At 37.6% G+C, this 18,593-nt stretch overlaps 1 protein-coding gene across 3 annotated transcripts in view; it reads left to right on the top strand.

The window, feature by feature from the left end:
• Positions 1-3,343: 3,343 nt before the first annotated feature.
• FZD3 (frizzled class receptor 3) overlaps positions 3,344-18,593 on the top strand; it is a 67,259-nt gene continuing 52,009 nt past the window's right edge. Inside the window, exons 1-3 of one of the 3 annotated variants that reach the window (XM_045831855.1) lie at positions 3,344-3,464; positions 7,041-7,101; positions 10,610-11,144. In XM_045831855.1, the coding sequence (XP_045687811.1) occupies positions 10,956-11,144 (189 nt within the window). In that variant the 5' untranslated portion in view covers positions 3,344-3,464; positions 7,041-7,101; positions 10,610-10,955. Of the gene's footprint in view, positions 3,465-6,964; positions 7,102-10,609; positions 11,145-18,593 lie in introns of all 3 variants that reach the window. The other 2 variants (XM_045831856.1, XM_045831857.1) reach the window with 2 other exon arrangements.

Here is an 18,593-nt window from a genome sequence, read left to right on the forward strand (position 1 = left end):
CACCACCTATAAATCCTTTCGCTGGCATCCGGGGTCTCTCAGGCAACAATGTGTGGTCTCTTGATTGGCCAGGAGATCCAGGAGGGCTGGCTCCAAAATTGGGCACACGGATATCATGCAAGATTGCCAAGAGGGTGGGAGGGACTGTGGTCTCCCAATATAATGCTAAGACGAAGATGCTTCCAATCCTGAAACAAGCAGCATTGAAAACCCCCATTCAAGACATATTTATTTTCCAAATCAGGCCAACCTCCTGAGCATGCCCAAAATTATGTTGCTCTGGTCACTCCGAGCTTCTGAAATATAAACTCCATTTATCCAGGTTTTAAGAATGACCAACAGGTAAAAGAGGGTTGGAGGAAAAGGAATTCAGGACTGGTTCAGTGAAAGAATAGCACCTGCAACAGGAAGTGGAAGGACGTGGGAAAATTGCCTAATACACAAACTCACAAATGCTTCAACATTAATTTTGATTGATCGGAATATTAAGGAATTTAGGCTGACTGACAGATACATCGGGGAACCAGCAGATGGCATGCCTTAATAATGATAACTCCAAATGTGGGAAATTTTATAATCCAGTCTAATTTAATTAAATGCATTGAGCACCCATCATGTAGTGAGGGGCAGTGTAACAACACAAGGATAAAAAAATAATCTATGAGGAAGGCTAGGAAATACAAAGGGTATATAATATAAGGCCACAGTGATAATTGCTGGTGATAGAACTCTAAAGTGCTGGAGAATAACCCAAAATTCAAAATTTCAGACAGACCTTCTTTAATAAATCTAATACGGTTCTTATGGGCAGCAGCTCACAAAAACAAAACAAAGCACCCTGCCACCCAACAAAACAGATAAGTAAACAGATATTAGTAAAACAGATAAGAATATACTCTCTTCCAACTTAAACAAATGTAAACCCTACTACATTTGTATTGTGTTTCATAGTTTTAAAATAGGCAGGATTTGTATATCTCCAATTTAAAAAGAAAAAGAAATGTGAAGCTCATAGAGATTTCGATTTCCTTGAGTTAACTGAAGATCTGTAAGTGGCCAAACAGAAATTAGAACCTAGGTTGTCTGAATGCCAGAGTAGTGGTTTTTTCACATGACCAGGTTGTATGCAAATAAATAAACAAAGCCTTTGGTGGTGGAGGGTGGCCTTGGGGAGGTACGTAGATGCAATATTAAATTACCATGTATCACCAGTTAACATTTATGGTTTCAAAACGGGTTCATCCAGAAAGAGAGCAGTTTTAACAACGTGCTTTAAGAGTGCTGTCTAGCTGTGAAGTTCCCCCTCGTTAAAGCCTTTCTATTTGTGCTTACAACACAGAATGAAAGAGAGATGGGATCAAAGAGAACATCACACTTTATCCCTGTTGGATTTTAATAGTTTTATCCCTGAAGATAAGGTGACTTTTGTCTGTCTTCTCAACCAGCACCCTCTGTGCCTCTTCTGGCCCCGCACCTCATCAGTCTGGGCGCTGATCCCCACCCCCACTCCCCTCCAGTTTGAAGGACACCATTCACCTTATGCTCACAGTGAGCATACAGCTCCATGTCTGTGACACAGCAACATTATTTTTAAATGAAACATTTTAAACATAAAAGTTTAGAGACTTGCATAAGAAAAACCCTTGTATTCCCACCCAGATTGTTTAAAATATTAACATTTTTGTTTCCTGTGTGTGATTAATAGTTGAAATCCTTTCTGTTCGGCTTTCCAGATCCCATGCCCCTCCTCACCCGCCTGAGGCAACCACTGTCATGAAATTGGTGTGTAACCTACTTGTATATTTCTTATTATATATATGTAAACATATATACCTACGTTTGCCCTCATAAACACTATGGCTGGGTGTTCTTAAACAGGCATAGTAATTGACATATGTTGTAATTTGCTTTTTGCACTCAGTGTTATATTTCTCAGATTTAATCATGTTGATGCATTCAGTGATAATTGCTTTGTCTTTTCAACCTCCCCATGTGAGTTATCATATGTCCTATGCTTGACATTTTCAAAGGACACTGTGTAAATTGCATAAAAATGCATATAGCTGCACATCCCCAGAGGCTCTGCAGCTACGAGGAGTCTGGAAATACATAAAGCAGGAACACATGGTTTTTCACACCTCTGCCTCCCCACTCACCCTCAGCAAAGGCAGTGTTGGCTTGACAACACACGTTGGCTTGCTTAGCATCAGCCTAAGGATCAACATTACTTTTTTAAGAAAATGGATACTGAACAAGTATACATTTATTAGTAAAATTGAAAGTGTCACTTTAGATCTCATTTATTATGCTTTTTCCCATAGCTCACTTTTTGATGTTAAACTATACTTATGGCTGTCTAAGCTTAATACTCAATATTTGACTTCTATTGAACAACTTTTAAAAATTGTGGTAAAATATTCATAACATACAATTTACCATTTTAACCATCTTTCAGTGTACAGTTGAGTAGTGTTAACTATATTCACATACCAATAGAACAAAATTATGCCTCTGAAGTCTAGGTTGAAAAAGGACGAAAAGGAAGAGTAAGACGGGTAGGTAAAATAGTGTGAAAGAGTAACTTTGGCTTTGAATTAATCTAGACTGTCACAAAAACGCCCCGTGGCTTTGGGTAAGTCATTTCTTTCTTGGCATTCTTTCCCTCTGAAAAATGAGAGGTTGCATTTAGATGATCTCTAAGAACATTTTCAGCTCTACAATTGTTTATATAGAAAAAGAGAGAAAAAACATTTTCTAAGGAGCAAAACCGTGGGGAATGCCATCAATAACCACAATCTCCACCTGTTCATTAAGGTCTTGGCAAAGAGGGTTAAGTACTGTTCCAGGGCAAGTACCCCCTGCCTGCTCTGTTGTCTTGGCGTGGAGGTCTGCAACATGCTGGTTGCCTGCCTCTACCCTGCACTGAGAGACACCCTCTGGACTCGGTGGCACCTGCCTCTCGACCACTTCAATGCCCGGGTCCCCCGGTGGGCACTCTTATTCTCATAACAGGTTTTGCCGTGTTGCAATGGTGCCATCATAAGGTGGGGCGAAGAGAGTCCTCGGATAGTCTCAGCAGAGGAGGGACAGTTTTGCAAAGAGCGCTGGGCACATTTACTAACAACGCTTGCAGAGCTGAAAACGACTGCGCGGGGTTACCGCAGCGCAAGGCTTCACTCAGGGTTTAAGGCAAAAAACAGCGAAGCGCGAAGACTGGGCCTCACGCTGCTGGGCTCAAAATGGGAGCGCTCGCCGAGCGTGCAAAGCGCGCCTGCGCCGTGCGTGTGCGCGCGGGCGCGCTCCCCGGGCCGCGCGCCCAGACGCTCGTGAAAACTCGCGGTCGCTGCGAGGCGCGCGCCGGCGGTCCTCCCTCGCTCGCTCCGTGTACCTGAGGGACCGGTGGCCGTCCGCGGCCGGCGCTGCAGCCTCCCGCGCCCTTTGGAGCCCAGGCCTCGCAGTGTGAGGTGAGCACCAAGGCGTGCGGTCTCCCGGCCGGATTAGCGGGCAGAGGGCGCGGGGAGCGTGGGGAACGACGAGGTGCTGCCGCGGCTGCCCGCTCCTCTCAAACCCTTTGCTGAAGAGCCACCAGCAGCCCCGGCACCTCCTCCTCTGGGATCGTTATTTTCGTCGCGGCCAAAACAAAAGCTGTTGACGCCGGGCTGTGGTGGGGGGTCAAAGGGGCTTTTCGGGATCGACGGCGGACCTAGGGGATACGGAGGAGCCGAGTCGGGGGCTGAGGTGGACAGATGCCCGGGGAGATTATTAACCCTCTCTGTCCTCAGCTCGCGCTGGACAACCTGTGCGAGTGTGCAGCGAGGCTCCCTCGCCGCCTCCCCTGGCCCAGACCCTCGCACCGGGAACGGTGCCCGGAGCCCCCAGCCGGAGCCCGCTGCCCGGGTCGGCGCCGCGGAGGCGTGCGGCGCTCCCCGCCCGCCGGGAGCGTGGGTGGAGGACGCGGCCGCCAGCCCGGGGAGGACAATACGCGGAGGGCTTCGGCGCCCCGGGCCCTTGGGGCGACCCGGAGACCCACGCTAGAATTCCCCCCTGCCGGGACTCCGTTTCAGCCTTTGCCTGACCTCTTGTTTCCACACCCTAAAAGTTGTCCCCTCCATCCCATCAGTTTGCAAAGTCGCTCTCCCTTCCCACATGCCTCCCCCCGCTGCACCCTTTTATACTGTGTGTTTCCCACGGCATGGGTGCTGCTGGGTAATTAGTAGATGGCCTCTGGAATAAAGGTGCTGTTACAGTGGTTCGAGACATTTTAACACCTTCCTAGAGACTTTGTAAATCTCTGCTGTCTTGGAGTTAGGTGCCTCCTCTAAGAGAAAGAGCCCCCCCCCCCCCCGCCCGCAAAACCACATGCCATTAATTTATGAAGAGGAGTACACCTGAAGTTGAAGAAGACCTACCCTATACAAGAGGTGCGGTTTCTTGCCCAGGCTAAAGGAAAATCTGAATTTCGGTTCCCTGCTGGATTTAGGGAGAGGCAGCAGCGGAACAGACTGGAGCTCTACAAATGACTGCTACATAAAAGTATCCGAACAAAATCTTGTTTTGTAGAAGTAGTTTAGATAGACCTGTATGTCCATTTATGGGGACTGGGTCACTTTGCAAAGCCAGTGGCATGAGAGCAAGGAAACAAAGACCTGACATTGAGGATGTTACCTCCCTCTTTTGCCTTCTTGTAGCTTTTAGTGGCGTGCTGACAATCTAAGGAATAAATCCTTACTTCTGTTATTAAGGCGCAATTACTCCTCAAGTAATGCTTCCTATCCTTACTTTTCAGCAAATCAATACTATCTTTTTCCCCCAGGGGGGGGAAAAAAAAGCATTTACTTCAACTACCAAACCACAACATAGAAAGATTGGAAGATGGAAAGATTGACAGGAAAGTAGGAAAGAGGTGTAAAAGCTTAACTGCGCTGATAGAGCTGAAGATAAAATATAAATAAGATGCAGCCTTTCTCTTACCATGTTGCCTTTTATTTAGTGAAAGAACATGTGCCTCCTCCACCCACCAAATGCCTTAAACTATCAGGAAAACAAGTAATTCATTAAGCCTATCATCCTACCTTCTCTTTCCTCCTTTTTTTTTTTTTTTGTCCTCCACCGCTAGCATTCTCTGCCTCCACGCCTCCGCAAAATTTGTAACACTCTCCCATTAATAGAAAGAGGAGAATGGACTGTAGACTCCTCATCTTAGCTGCTATATTCTCTGGAGCTCTATTTTGTGCTTTGAACATTTAGGAGGATTTTTGAGGGGGGTCTTGATTGAGATATTTGAAGTAGGGAGGGGGTGAGGGAAGTTGAATAGTAAAGTTCACATTCTTTGTATACTACAATGTGAAAGCTTTCTCACTGGGGAAGGAGAGACAGATTTTTAACTCACAATATGTTCCCTGTTTCCCTCTTGACAGGAAAAAATTTCTCTACCCAACATAAATGTACTCTAACAAACCATAACATTATGGTTTGTTAGGAAAACCATAAGATTTTATCCTCAAAACTTGCTTCAAGCGTATTAGTTTATTGATGTTAGATTGCTATCGATTTTATTTTCCTTAGGAGTCAGGAAACAGCTCCTGCCACATCTCTACCACCTTTTACCAGGGAGAGTGGTGTTGGCCTCAAAACTCGTTTATCCCTAAAACTCGAGAACTATAGGTGCTTAAAGCTGAAGCTGCCCACTAAGAGCAATAATAAAAAGAATGGTTTGGAAAATACGTATTGGAGAAATTATTTAGTGTAGATTTTTGAAAAGATGTGTGGCAGGGTTTGAGGAAAGGAAGACTTTTAATAGTGACATTTCCATACACCTAGGAATAAATGTTTGAAGAGAGAACTCTTTACTGGCTAGGAAGGGGTTTTAACTGATTGTGTGTCAAAAAGAACTTCTCTCTTTGCTTTCCAATTCATTATGCTGACAAGTATTGACAGTTTGGGTGGATCCAAGGAGTACATTGCAAATGAAGTTTGAGATGAATATAACTTGGCTAGTGGCCTTTAAAAAAGAACAAATACTAGTGTCTAAATTTTACTGAAATAATTTTATAGTCAAAGTATATAAACCATACAAGCTTGCTAAGGGAAAAAAATTGGGGACTTGATATTAGAGAATTTTCTGATGAACAGATATTAATTGGACAGGGAAGCTGGGTCAGAATTTTAGCTTTTTTTTTTTTTTAAAGAGTCTGGCCATCTTTTAACTTTGTGCTTTTATTTTCAGGTTAGTATTAAAAGAGCTGCTTTTTTTCAGTCTTAAAGGTAATTTATAATTTGTAAAATGGACTGGATTTTGATGCCTACCATTCATTTTAATTTTGAACTTGGGTGACTTATTTTTCATGTTTTTTTAATCCCCATTACTCAACACATTGAAAGATTAGTCTATTTGTTCTAATCAGCAGATGACAAGATGGACTTTAAAAATTAGATGAAGTAAGAAAGATCAGAAAATAGATACTCTGAGATTAGTAGGAATCTAGGCCCTATGAATTAAATAGGAAGCTGTATGAACTTTTAGCAACAAGGTGGCAAATTTTGAGAATGAATTTATTTTTTAAAGAATAAGACGTGGAAAACAAAAGGTCAAAGACCACATGGGTTTTGGAAAAGGAATGTAACACTTAGAGCAGTACGTATGGTCTAAGAATATATTTTGTGTCTCTAACAAGGTGAATGTCCTTGAGAGAAGAAACTGTTAGAGGTTTTCATTGCGAATTCTTGCAATGCATTCTTAGAAAACTCTGAAAAAAAGATGAAGAATATTCCTCCTGTTTTCATTGTAGAGCTGCTGTGTGTGAGGCATCCTTTAGGTGGTATGTCTGTATTGGAAATGCAAAATGTTGTCTCCATTTATAGGGTGTCAAGAAAATTAAATCTAAACTGAGAATGATGAAAGGGATCACTTTCTGTACAGAGTGTAAATTGGAATAGAATTGCTGAACATAATCTTTTGTTTCAGGACCCTCCTGACAAGCCCTCAGGGCCCACTTTTGTCATTGTTTCTACTGGGATTCAGCCTGCTTTTCTCTTCACAGTTGCCACCTCCTGTTCATTGGGTCTGGCTTTGCAACCAGCCTGGGAAGACAGCTTTCCAAGGTTGTATCCCTTTATTGCTGTCCTTCAGAACAAATACTAAACTTATTTTAAGGGCTTTTACTTTTTATCATCAAAAGAAAACTGCTAATTGGGGAATATCAGATTCCTGATGTTACACATTCATAAAAATTAAAATGTAGGTTAGGATGTATCTCGTCCTTTCTGTTTTCTGATGGAACGATAATCAAATAACTTAATCTGAAATTAGTTTTCCAAGTATCTCATATTGCACTGTGGAGAAGTGAGTGGGCCTGGTTCCCCACAGGGCCTGGTTCCCCTTATTCATTTGGCATGAATAAGTTGTTGCCATGTCACTCACTTTTTGCTGGCCCCTGACTCTTAAAGCTGTTCACTCCAGTTGCGTTAACCTGGCAGGTCCCTTTACTCAGTTGAAATTCTGAAGATTTTTTTTTTAGTAAAAAATATAGTATCAATAAGACTGTCAAAACCACTGTTAACCTTTATTTAATGAGTTGCTGTATTTTGGTGGGATCTCTTTGGGTCCAGAATCTTCTCCATGGCCTGTATGTCTGCCTCAACTTACAGCTTTTCTACTGATGACCCTTCCTTTTGAAAAATGACTTTTGCTACCCACATGATCCTGATTAGAAGGAGATATTTCATTATGTTATCGAAGAGTAATTTGAAATACACAGCCAAAGTTTTTTTAAAGATGTGTATACCATTTGATACAGCTGATGGTGATATGATTTTTTTCAGGATTGAAAAGTCTCATATTTGTGCTTTTTGTTATTAGTTGAGTTGAATATATTTTTATGTGTTGTTATTTATATTTCTTCTGTAAATTCATGTCCTTTTCTCATCTTTCTATTAAAGTATTCTTCTTTAGCTGCTTTTATTTTTTAAATTCATTTTATGTATTATTTTTGCTAAGCATATAATTGTATTCACATATACTTACATTTTCTTAAATTATTCTGTTTCAGGATAGCATATCTTAAAACATGACTTACGGAGCACTTGTAACAGTACCTGAGACAATCGTTAGAATGCATGCCACTGTATAGAGATTCAGGTTTCTTAGAGCTATGGGGAGAATCCATGAATTTCCTACACATTAAAATTAGAGATCCTCTGATTTGGGGACATATAAATTCTTTAATATTTTTATACTTCTTATTTTTTTGTCTCACTGCATTTGACTTTTTTCTTATTTCAGTAATCATAAACTATAACCTTGATATATTAAGATTATTGTCCTGACCCACCCTAATATAATAGAGTTTACAAAAGTTTTGATATATGGTAATATGGATTTCTTAGGACATAAAGGAAGCTTATAATATGGTGGGAAGTTTTACTTCCAAATTAGACAAATGGAATAATTGAGAATAAACCAAGTAAAATAGATGGAATAGGAAAAAGTGTTAAAGGGATGTCTCATCTAGTTTTAAAGACCCAACAAGGTATTGTTGTGTCTTCCTCAAGTTTTATATGGTAGTCTTTGAACCATAAATTTGAAACCCATCACTTCTTGAAAAAACAGATTTGTTCAGTGAAATATTTGAAATTCTTATTATTATATACATATTTAATAGGGAGCAATGTTCCCTTTAATTTTTTTCTTTAGTTGCAAGCAGCTGGACATGATATATAAGCAACAAACTACAAAGACTGAACTTATATGGATGTTTGTAACCAAATAAAGCTTTTAACAGTTACTTGACACATGTTTAATGATATGCATAATTGTTACTGTGCAGCATAGTCATTAAGCTTAAATATAAATGACTGTTTAATATCATTTTTCTATAGCCAGACATCATATTTTTGGGGCCAGCTTGAAGGAGGAAAGAAAATATGGCAGGCCAAGCGGCTCTTACAAAGATTTCTGATTCAGAGATTTTGGTATAGAGAGATTAGGCCTTTGGGGCAGGGAATGGTCAAAACTTTAGTGTCACTAATTCTAGAGGTCACAGACTTGCCTTTTTTCTTCCACTACTCAAGACCACGTTCTAAAGGAAGAAATTGGGAAGATTCCGTCATTCCTTTACTTTCTCCAAATAGTTTTTTCTGCCAAGTAACTCAAGATTGAGATGCAGAGCTCCCAATCATTGATAGTGCACACAGGACAGTTTCTTGTCCTGCTTAAGGCAAACCAGTTCCAGGTCTCAAGGTGTAAGCTATTATAAGCCCTAATATTTAAGTTGTCTTGGTCTCTGAGAATTTGTCAACCTGAATTTCTCATGTTTTCCCAAACTAGGCTCTCTACAACAGACACAGAAATATTCAGTGCACATGAAACAAAAATAAAATGAAATACAAGCAAATTTAACCTCACTAAACCAAATGAAAGTATTATAACTTAGAATATACTTTTCCTACCAGACCTGCCTTCCAGCCTACCCATAATCCCCCACCCCCCAAGGGATTTAAGTGTTTTTGCCCCTAGAAAAGTAGGGACAAGTCAAAGGTTCTGAAGTTTAGTAGAAACTAACTGGGAACCACTCTCAATCCTGCTTTGACTTTCTAGGGATGATTTCTATTCTTTGCTGCCTGGCTGTGTGTAATGAAATATTTGTTGATCAAATATTTCTGCATCTGTGTGTGGTACTAAATTTTTGTGCTATCTAAAAAGACGATGCAATGTTGGGAAAATTTCCTGATATTACTTTTAGAGCTTTCTATTTGCCAGACCAATATTGGTTGATAAAGGTAGTCTTTGTATAAAATGTAATTCAGTTAAAAAAATATCTAATGTTTAGTGCTGCTTTATCATTTATACTTTTATATACATTCCCTTATAATTCACTTCTATATCATTATTGTTAGAGAGGTGATATTTTCAGAAAGAACATTCTGAGTTCAGAGGAGTTAAATGATGTTTTCATTCACACAGCTACTAAGGGGCTCGAATCCATTATTTTTTTGTTTTGTTTATATTTTCTCTTTTAGATACTTTTTGCCAAATCAGTTAATGGAAAAATGCACTATTAATGATTAAAACACATAAAATAAATTTTAAATTCAATAGCTTAGATTATATGTATGGCAGCTATTTAAATAAAATTTAGGATAACAGCATGAAGATTTTCCAAACTGGATCAGTTACAGCTTGTGGTAAATGAAAATTGCTATCAATATAGACAAATTAAACCATATGTTATATAAACAACTAAAGGGAGAAAATTTGCCTTTAAATGTTGGTTTTTAAAAACATTTGTCAGTTACAGTTGCCATTTAATATTATTTTATATTCTAAATGCTGTTATAACATATCTATACCATAAATGATAACGTAGAAAAACTATACTATATCTTTATGAAATACCATGTATCTTATCTATTAGGTCAGTGCTATCTCTCATGAAAGGTTGTTTATTTCTCTTTTTGATAGTTAATTGTTGGTATATAAAAATGCAACTATTTTTGTATATTGATTTTGTATCCTGCAACATTATTGAGCTCATCAAAAATTTTATATCGTATACAATACTTTGAGAGGAAATAACTAATTTCTCCCATTTTTTAAAAAAATACTTTTCAGATATTTCAATCAAAGGAAGAAATAGCTCTTCTTCTAAGATGGAATCTATTGTTTGGGAATGTGGTTGATCAACTTGATATATTGGCCAAATGTGCCCTATGTAATAAAATGAAAAGAAGAGACAAGATGATGTCATTTTCCTGTATTGTGAAACCAAAAACAAATGCCTTTTGTGAGACCAAACTAACAAACCTCTGACAGTGCAAAGAGTACTTAACTGTTTGAAGAACTTAATAGTAAGAGATAGAAGAAGTACTTCTTCAAGCTGAGACCTGCAGGTGTACAGAGACCTAAAATACACATTGAGTAGGCCTGATCATCCAAATCTCATTCAGATCCAAGAAGGATGGCTATGAGTTGGATCGTCTCCTGTCTTTGGCCCTTGACTATGTTTGTGGGGCATATAAGTGGGCACAGTTTGTTTTCTTGTGAACCTATTACTTTGAGGATGTGCCAAGATTTGCCTTATAATACTACCTTCATGCCTAATCTTCTGAATCATTATGACCAACAGACAGCAGCTCTAGCAATGGAGGTAAGATAATCTATTCTTTGACATACCTTAGAAAATGATTCTTATATTGTCCTGTTATCTAATAAATGTGTCTAATAAATAACAGGGAAAGAATATGTTATTTTAAACTATATCTTGTACATTAAAAAGTTCTGTATTTAGGTTCAGACTTTTAACAGTTTGAAGAATTGATTTTGGGGAATGTTACCTGACTTATTTTTTAGACATACTTTTATAAAGAAGTTTGAAACACAACATGGTAGAGAATAGCCATTTAGATGTTTAAAATTGCCCAAGTTTTGATCACATCTTTTTTGTAATTTGGCTGATAATAAAACTTTAAATATAATAATATTCATAATTTAATCATTAAGTATTGATGGTAACATGATTTTGAAAAATGAGTTCTTTTGTTCAGCCTTAAGGCTAGTGGTTTATAATATTTGAATTTTCTTAAATGTTTAAAATGATTTCCTGGCCTTATCATGTTTACATCAGTGTTTTTTTTTTTTAAGAACAATAACTGAAGCAACAAAAATTTTTTTGATGTGTGAATTATCTGTTCTTAGTTCTCAGGATTTTATGAAAATTTACTTCAAGTTTTTTAATAGTAATTTTTGACACTTTTAATAATTTTACTTTAGAAACTATGGCAAATTAATGGATATAGTTAATAATACATTTAATACGTATGTATGTGTTTCTATACTGGTTTTAGAATTGTGGACAAGGATATGTTCACCAGATAAGAACAAGGAGGCAGTAGATGGTGGCAGTAAGGAGCATAGGTTTTGTATTTGGACAGACCTGGCTTTGAATTCTAGCTCTATCACTTTCTCTCTGGCAGGTTATGTGAACTTGTCTTACCATAGTTTCTTTGCTTGTAAAATGGAATTAATACTCATAAGCTTTTGTAAGGTACAAAATGAAAATGTGTATAAAGTACTTGGCACATAGTAAGTACTCTAAAAGCGATAGCCTTTACCATTTACCCATATTCTCATATTAATGTGGCTATATAATACATATAATTTACAGAGAATGTTTTGTACTTTAGTCTTTAATCCATTGTTACAGTGCTTTCAGCAAAATTCTTCATTTTATAATATAACTCAAAGGTTTATTTCTTCCAAGTAGGCTAACATAAAATCTGCCTGGGGAAATTTGTAGAAAGATTATTATTTATAGATTTAGAAATGTGAAGGGTATCTTACATACTCCAAATATTTGAAGATGTTACAGAGGTTGAACAAAACATTTTCTGCTCTTCCTCTGAACACACAAGGCCTTACTAGTAAAGGGAGACTTGATACAGATTGTCGGATTAGGATATATGAGTGTGGGTATTAGTTTAATACAGTAATTTGGTTCCAGGCATGGTAGTCCTGTTGTGTGTTAAAGCCATCAGTTTTCTTACACAAAAAATTGAAGTTGAGTACCCTTGTTTCTAGTATCATTACAAGTTAGTTCAACTCCTTTGGAAAACAAATAAAGTGGTAAGAAGCGAGTCATAAAGATATTTGTACTGATTTGGGTTCACCTTTTGGCTGTGCCATGTAGTAAATACAAGACTTTGGACTTAAGTCACTTAATATCCCTGAGTCTTCATTTCTTCACTTGTAAAAAGACATTAATGACAAAAAATATCACAAAGAGTTGTTAGGATTTAATGAGAGATTTATAAAGTAGCTACCACAATTCATGGCACACAATAGGGGATCCACAAATGTCAATTCTATTCCAACTTCCATTTCTAAATGATCCTACAGAGAAAGTACTAGAAAGATGATACATATGTTAAGCTATCTCTTCTCAAATAAGCTCATGTTGTCTAGATATTTTATTGGCAGTGAGGTTACTTCAGTTTGGATTTCACAGGTCTTAGGGAGGACACCTAAGTGGGTAATACTTTCTAAGAGAAGGCTGTAGTGATTTGAAATAATATTGGGGATAGTTACTTGTAGCATGGTTGTCATATCAGGACATTGATACTACACTGACAGAGTCATCTGACAGTTTGAGAGTGTGAAGTTTCTGTAATAGTAAAAGACTCAGCAGTCGGTACAGCATACTTTCAGATGGAAGTGAGAATACTTGGGTCTTTAGAAGGGCTTAAATCTACTGATGACACCCTTCATCTAGGAACTTTGGATACATGTCTGCCAGCTTTTATCAGGAGCAAGTACAGTAATTGCTGCAGGTAATCCCAAAACACTTAAGCATTCACTGTGGGACTTGAAAGATGATTTCCTAGGTGTAGCATCTTTTAGCAGGCCCAGGCTTCAAGACTGCCTTGTTTATTCCTGTTCTCTTGTTTGGTGAGTCAGAATAAGTGCATGCAACATGATAGTAAATGGGAGTGAGCGAGGATGCATAGATGAGAGTAAGTGCAGGATCTGGTTATCTCAAATTTGATTATTTGTGATCAACAAGTTAGATGTTCTTTTATTGTATATAGAGATTCTGAGTCTACACTTCTATTGAAATTGGGACATGTGTAAATAATAGGATAAGTGCCAATTTATTAAGTTGGAAAAGAGGATCCTTGCTAGTATGTTTATTTCTCTACCCTACCTTCCAGAACATGCACATCTGTACACAAACACACATACACTAAATTTTTATAACTTCTTAACTTGATGACTTTCTTTTCCCTTTGAGTATCAGTGGCTTTTGATAGGAAAAGAATTTCTCACTCTTGGGTGTCTCAAGCCATTTTGAGCTGTCCAAATTACTAAGTAAATTTTTGGGAGCTATAGCATGGACAACAAATTGTCAGTAACTATCTTTACCAACCCACACGTTATCAGATGTTTGTGACTTCAGTGGTAATACAAGAGATCTGAGCAGCCTTTATTCCCATTTTGAATAACTAAATTGAATAGGAAGGGGACAGTTAGTGAAAAAAAAAACACAAGAATGGGGTGAGAAGACTTGTTTTCTGCTACTAACTAGTTTTGTGACTTCTTTGTGTTGGTTTCCTCTGGGAAGTGAAGTTTCCCCTGTCCATTTTACAAGGTTATTGTTAAGATCAAATGATATAGTCATGTGTATATTAAAGAGCTTTGAAAAGTTTAAAGTGTTCTCTGAATGCAGAGAATCCTTTTTTGCCTGTCACCCTAATCTCTTGAGGAGGTTGATTGCTTGTCTACTCTTTTTTTTTTTTTAAGACACGGAACCTCTATAGGAAAATTAGAGGAAAAACTCCTAGGATAATTTGTGTTTGCTTCCATTTTTTGTTTTCTTTTGTCATTCTCATTAAAGATTTTCTGTAACATGGGAAATTGGCTGTAACGGGATAGACCACTGGGAACACAGAACTAAAAGCTTGCCTAAACATCCTTGGTGTCTTTTATGGTTTATTAAAAATAAAGTATGTTTGAACCAGTCTCCCAGTTATCCAAACCCAAATTTTAGCTTTTTTTCTCTAATTTTTTATTATGGGAAATTTCAGTTATATAAAGATATAGATAGAATAGTATAATAAATGCCATGTACTCATCATCTAGCTATAAAAATTATCAAATTATAACTAATCTTGTTTCATTTATGACCTCATACCCAACTAGGTTACTTTGAAGCAAATCACAGTCACCATAGTTTCATCCATAAATGTTTCCATATACACATTGGGTTGGCCAAAAAGTTGGGGTTTTTTTCCCCCATAAGATGGCTCTAGTAGCGCTTAGTTGTCTTTAACTTCATTAGAAACTATTTTGTTAGATTGTATTGTGACAGCTGTCATATCAGCATGCATTTAAAAAAACTTAGCAAAACGGGCGAATTTTTGTGCACCCATTTTAATATTGAAGATGGAATACCCAGCATTTTCAGCATATTACACTTTATTATTTGAGGAAAGGTAAAAAATGCAAATGAAATGGAAGAAAAGATTTGTGCAGTGTGTGGAGAAGGTGCTGTGATTGATGGAACATGTCAGAAGTGGTTTCAAAGTTTTGTGCTGGGGATTTCTCGCAGGACAGTGGTCCATGGTCGGGTAGACCAGTTGAAGTTGATAGTGATAAAATTAAGACATTAATTGAGAACAATCAATGTTATACCACGTGGGAGATTTTGACATACTCAAAATATCTAAATCAATAAAGTTATTGGTGAAAATGAAAAAAATGTGTTATTTTATGGAAAAAAACTAAGTGAACTTTTTGGCCAACCCAATATCTCTACGAAGTAAGGACTCTTTTAAAATACATAAACACCATACCTTTATCACTTCCTTGATATCAAATACCAAATTATGTAGAAATTACTCAGTGCTTCACATTTTTGTTGTAGTTGACTTCAAATCAATTGAAAAGTCTCTTATTTTTAAAAAATGTTTTTAAGATTCTACTTATTTATTTTTAGACAGAGGGGAAGAGAAGGAGAAAGAGAGGGAGAGAAGCCTGAATGTGTGGTTGCCTCTTGTGCACCCCTCACTGGGGAACCTGGCCTGCAACTCAGGCATGTGCCCTGACTGGGAATTGAACCAGCAACCCTTTGGTTCGCAGGCTGGCACTCAATCCACTGAACCACACCAACCAGGGCTGAAAAGTCTCTTTTTAATTTATAGTTTCTCGTTCCCTTTCCCTGCTCCCTTTTTCTTTGTAATAAATGTTTGCCCTATAGAGTTTCTCACAGTCTTCAGTTTGCTGATTGCATCCTTGTGGTGTTACTCTTGTCTCCTTTGATTTTTTGGGGGGTGGGGGGTCAGGGGTCGGGGAGAGCACTTGATAGGTACATAATAATGAATTGTCATTCTATAATTTTAGCAGTCATTGATGACTTCCTTGTTCAGTTATCTTCTTATGAGTTTGCAAAATGGTGATATTCTAATTTGTCATCTTCATTTCTCAGCTGGAATACTTTATAAACAGGAACTGCCCTGGCTGGTGTGGCTCAGTGGATTGAACAACAGCCTGCAAACCAAAAGGTTGCTGGTTTGATTCCAGTCAGGGCACATGCCTGAGTTTCGAGCCAGGTTGGGGGCATGAGAGAGGTAACCAGTCAGTTTATCTCTTGCACATTGATGTTTCTCTCCCTCTCTCCTTCCCTTCTCCTCTCTCTAAAAGTAAATAAATAAAATCTCTAAAAAAATAAACAGGCACTTTTTCTCTTTGACTACTAGACTACTGAGTTACTTTTATGTGTAGTTTATATGAGAAAAACAGGATAAATATTCAATACTTGATCGCACTCCTTTATTAGTTTTTAGGATAAGTCGATCTTCAAAGGGGACCAGTGAAATCTTTCTATTTTTTTAAGTATTAATGAATACATGGATTTTTAACATATTTGATGTGTTTCAATTCATTGCAGTTATTCTTTTTTTAAAAAAAGATTTTATTTTTAGAGAGATGGGAAGGGGAGGAGAGAGAGGGAGAGAACCATCAATGTGTGGTCGCCTGTTGTGCTCCCCCTGCTAGGGACCTGGCCTGCAACCCAGGCATGTGTCCTAACTGGGAATCACACCGGCAACCCTTTGGTTCTCAGGTTGACACTCCATCCACTAAGCCACACCAGCCAGGGCTCATTGCAGTTAATTCTTACTGGGGTTCAATCTGTTCCATCTTTGGTGGTGGGAGCCTCCTCAAGGTAGCTCCTGAGTGTTTTTTACAGTACTCTAGTGGTTTCTAATAGCTTCTTTGCTTTCTTTTATGATCCAAGTCTATTTCATAAAATTCTGCCTCAAATATTTATCAATAAACAAACCTTAGGTAAGTTTAACAACTTAGTTGGCTTTATTAAACAATTCTTGAATAGGACAACATCTTATTTAGCAAGCGGAGAGATACTCTCAGGGCTTATACAAGATGGAAGGAGTGCATGGCAAGGAAGTCATCAGCAAGGAACAATGTTAAGAGTTTATAGGTGATTATGGCTTCTCATTGGTTGAGCTGCAGTGTTTCCATTGGCTGGTGCAATTGCTGAGCAAGAAGAAAACCTTCCTCCTGCTGAAGTAGTAAAGTAGATGTACTTACTCTGCAGGTACCCTTTTTCCAATTGGTTGGGGTCTGTAACTGAATTAATTGATGCTGTAATTGATGTCTCCCTGTTTGGCATAATTGGCTATGACTGATAATACTGGAGAGCTCCTTCTAATAGGCCTTCCCAGCTCCAGTTTTAATTGAGGTTTCCTTTATTAATTTTCACACCTTGAGCCATTAGTTTAGCTAGGAAGCACTGGTTCTTTTTAATTGGAAAGGATATTTAGAGACCAATATCTGGGTGCTAAGCCTATTGATACTAGGTTAATCATTTTTAGGCCTTTTCATGGACAGAGCTAGAAGTACTTTTCTTTTAAAGAACTACATCATAAGTTTATACTGATACTTTCAATTCAAATAATATCACAGTTTTAAATTTTTATTTTTGTTTCTTTTTTAAAATGAAGCCTTATTATACACATACAGTGTATATTTGTAATTTCAGAATAATTGCAATATTATTACTAACAATATGATTACTGATAGCAGTTTAAGATTTTTTTGGTATGTCTGTTTGTGCTTACGGACGCCTTTCACCAAAGATGTACAGTCAAATATTGTGTTTTAAAATGCTTATCTGTGTGGTTAAACTCATTACACATTTAGGTTTATATGTTTCATTTTGATTTTGAGGATGAGTTTATTTTATTATATAATTATGTTTTAAAACTTTGTATATAGAACAAGGTACATTTAGAAAAGTCCATACCCTGGCTGGTGTGGCTCACTGGATTGAGTTCCGGCCTGCGAACCAAAGAGCCTCCAGTTTCATTCCCATTCAGGGCACATGCCAGGGTTTTGGTCCAGGTCCCCAGTAGGGGGCATGTGAGAGGCAACCACACATTGATGTTTCTCTCCCTATCTCCCTCCCTTCCCCTCTCTCTAAAAATAAATACATAAAATCTTAAAAAAAAAAAAGTCAAGTCCAGTTTCTGGCTTTTCTAATGGTGTTCATGTTTCATCTTAAAGGTAGTCATTTAAAAAAATTTTGTATACTTCCATTAAAAATTATAAACATAATATGTAGATGTTTTAATAACATTTGTCTATATATTCTTTCACCTTTCTTTGATACAGTGTTATACTTTGTTTTCACTACCTTATTTTTTTCACTTAACAATGTAACCTGGATATTCCATAGTACTACTAACAGATATTACTCACAAAATTATTCTACAACTGTGGCAAAATATACATGACTAAATGATACTGCAAAATGTATTATTTCAACCATTTTTAAGTGTATAGTTCAGTGTCATTAAGTACATCCACTTGTTACGAAATCATCATCACTATCCTTCTCCAGTACTTTTTCATCTTCCAAAACTGAAACTCTTCACCTATTAAACAATAACTCTTCATTCTCCTGTCCCCAAAGTTCCTGGAAACCACCATTCTACTTCCTTTCTGAATTTGACTACCTGGTGTACCACATATAAGTGGAATCATACAGTAGTTGTCTTTTCTGTGACTGGCTTATTTCATT

Source organism: Phyllostomus hastatus, unplaced genomic scaffold (genome assembly GCF_019186645.2).
Source record: "Phyllostomus hastatus isolate PE091 unplaced genomic scaffold, TTU_PhHast_1.1 phas_contig_159, whole genome shotgun sequence".
Classification (NCBI taxonomy): Eukaryota; Metazoa; Chordata; class Mammalia; order Chiroptera; family Phyllostomidae; genus Phyllostomus; species Phyllostomus hastatus.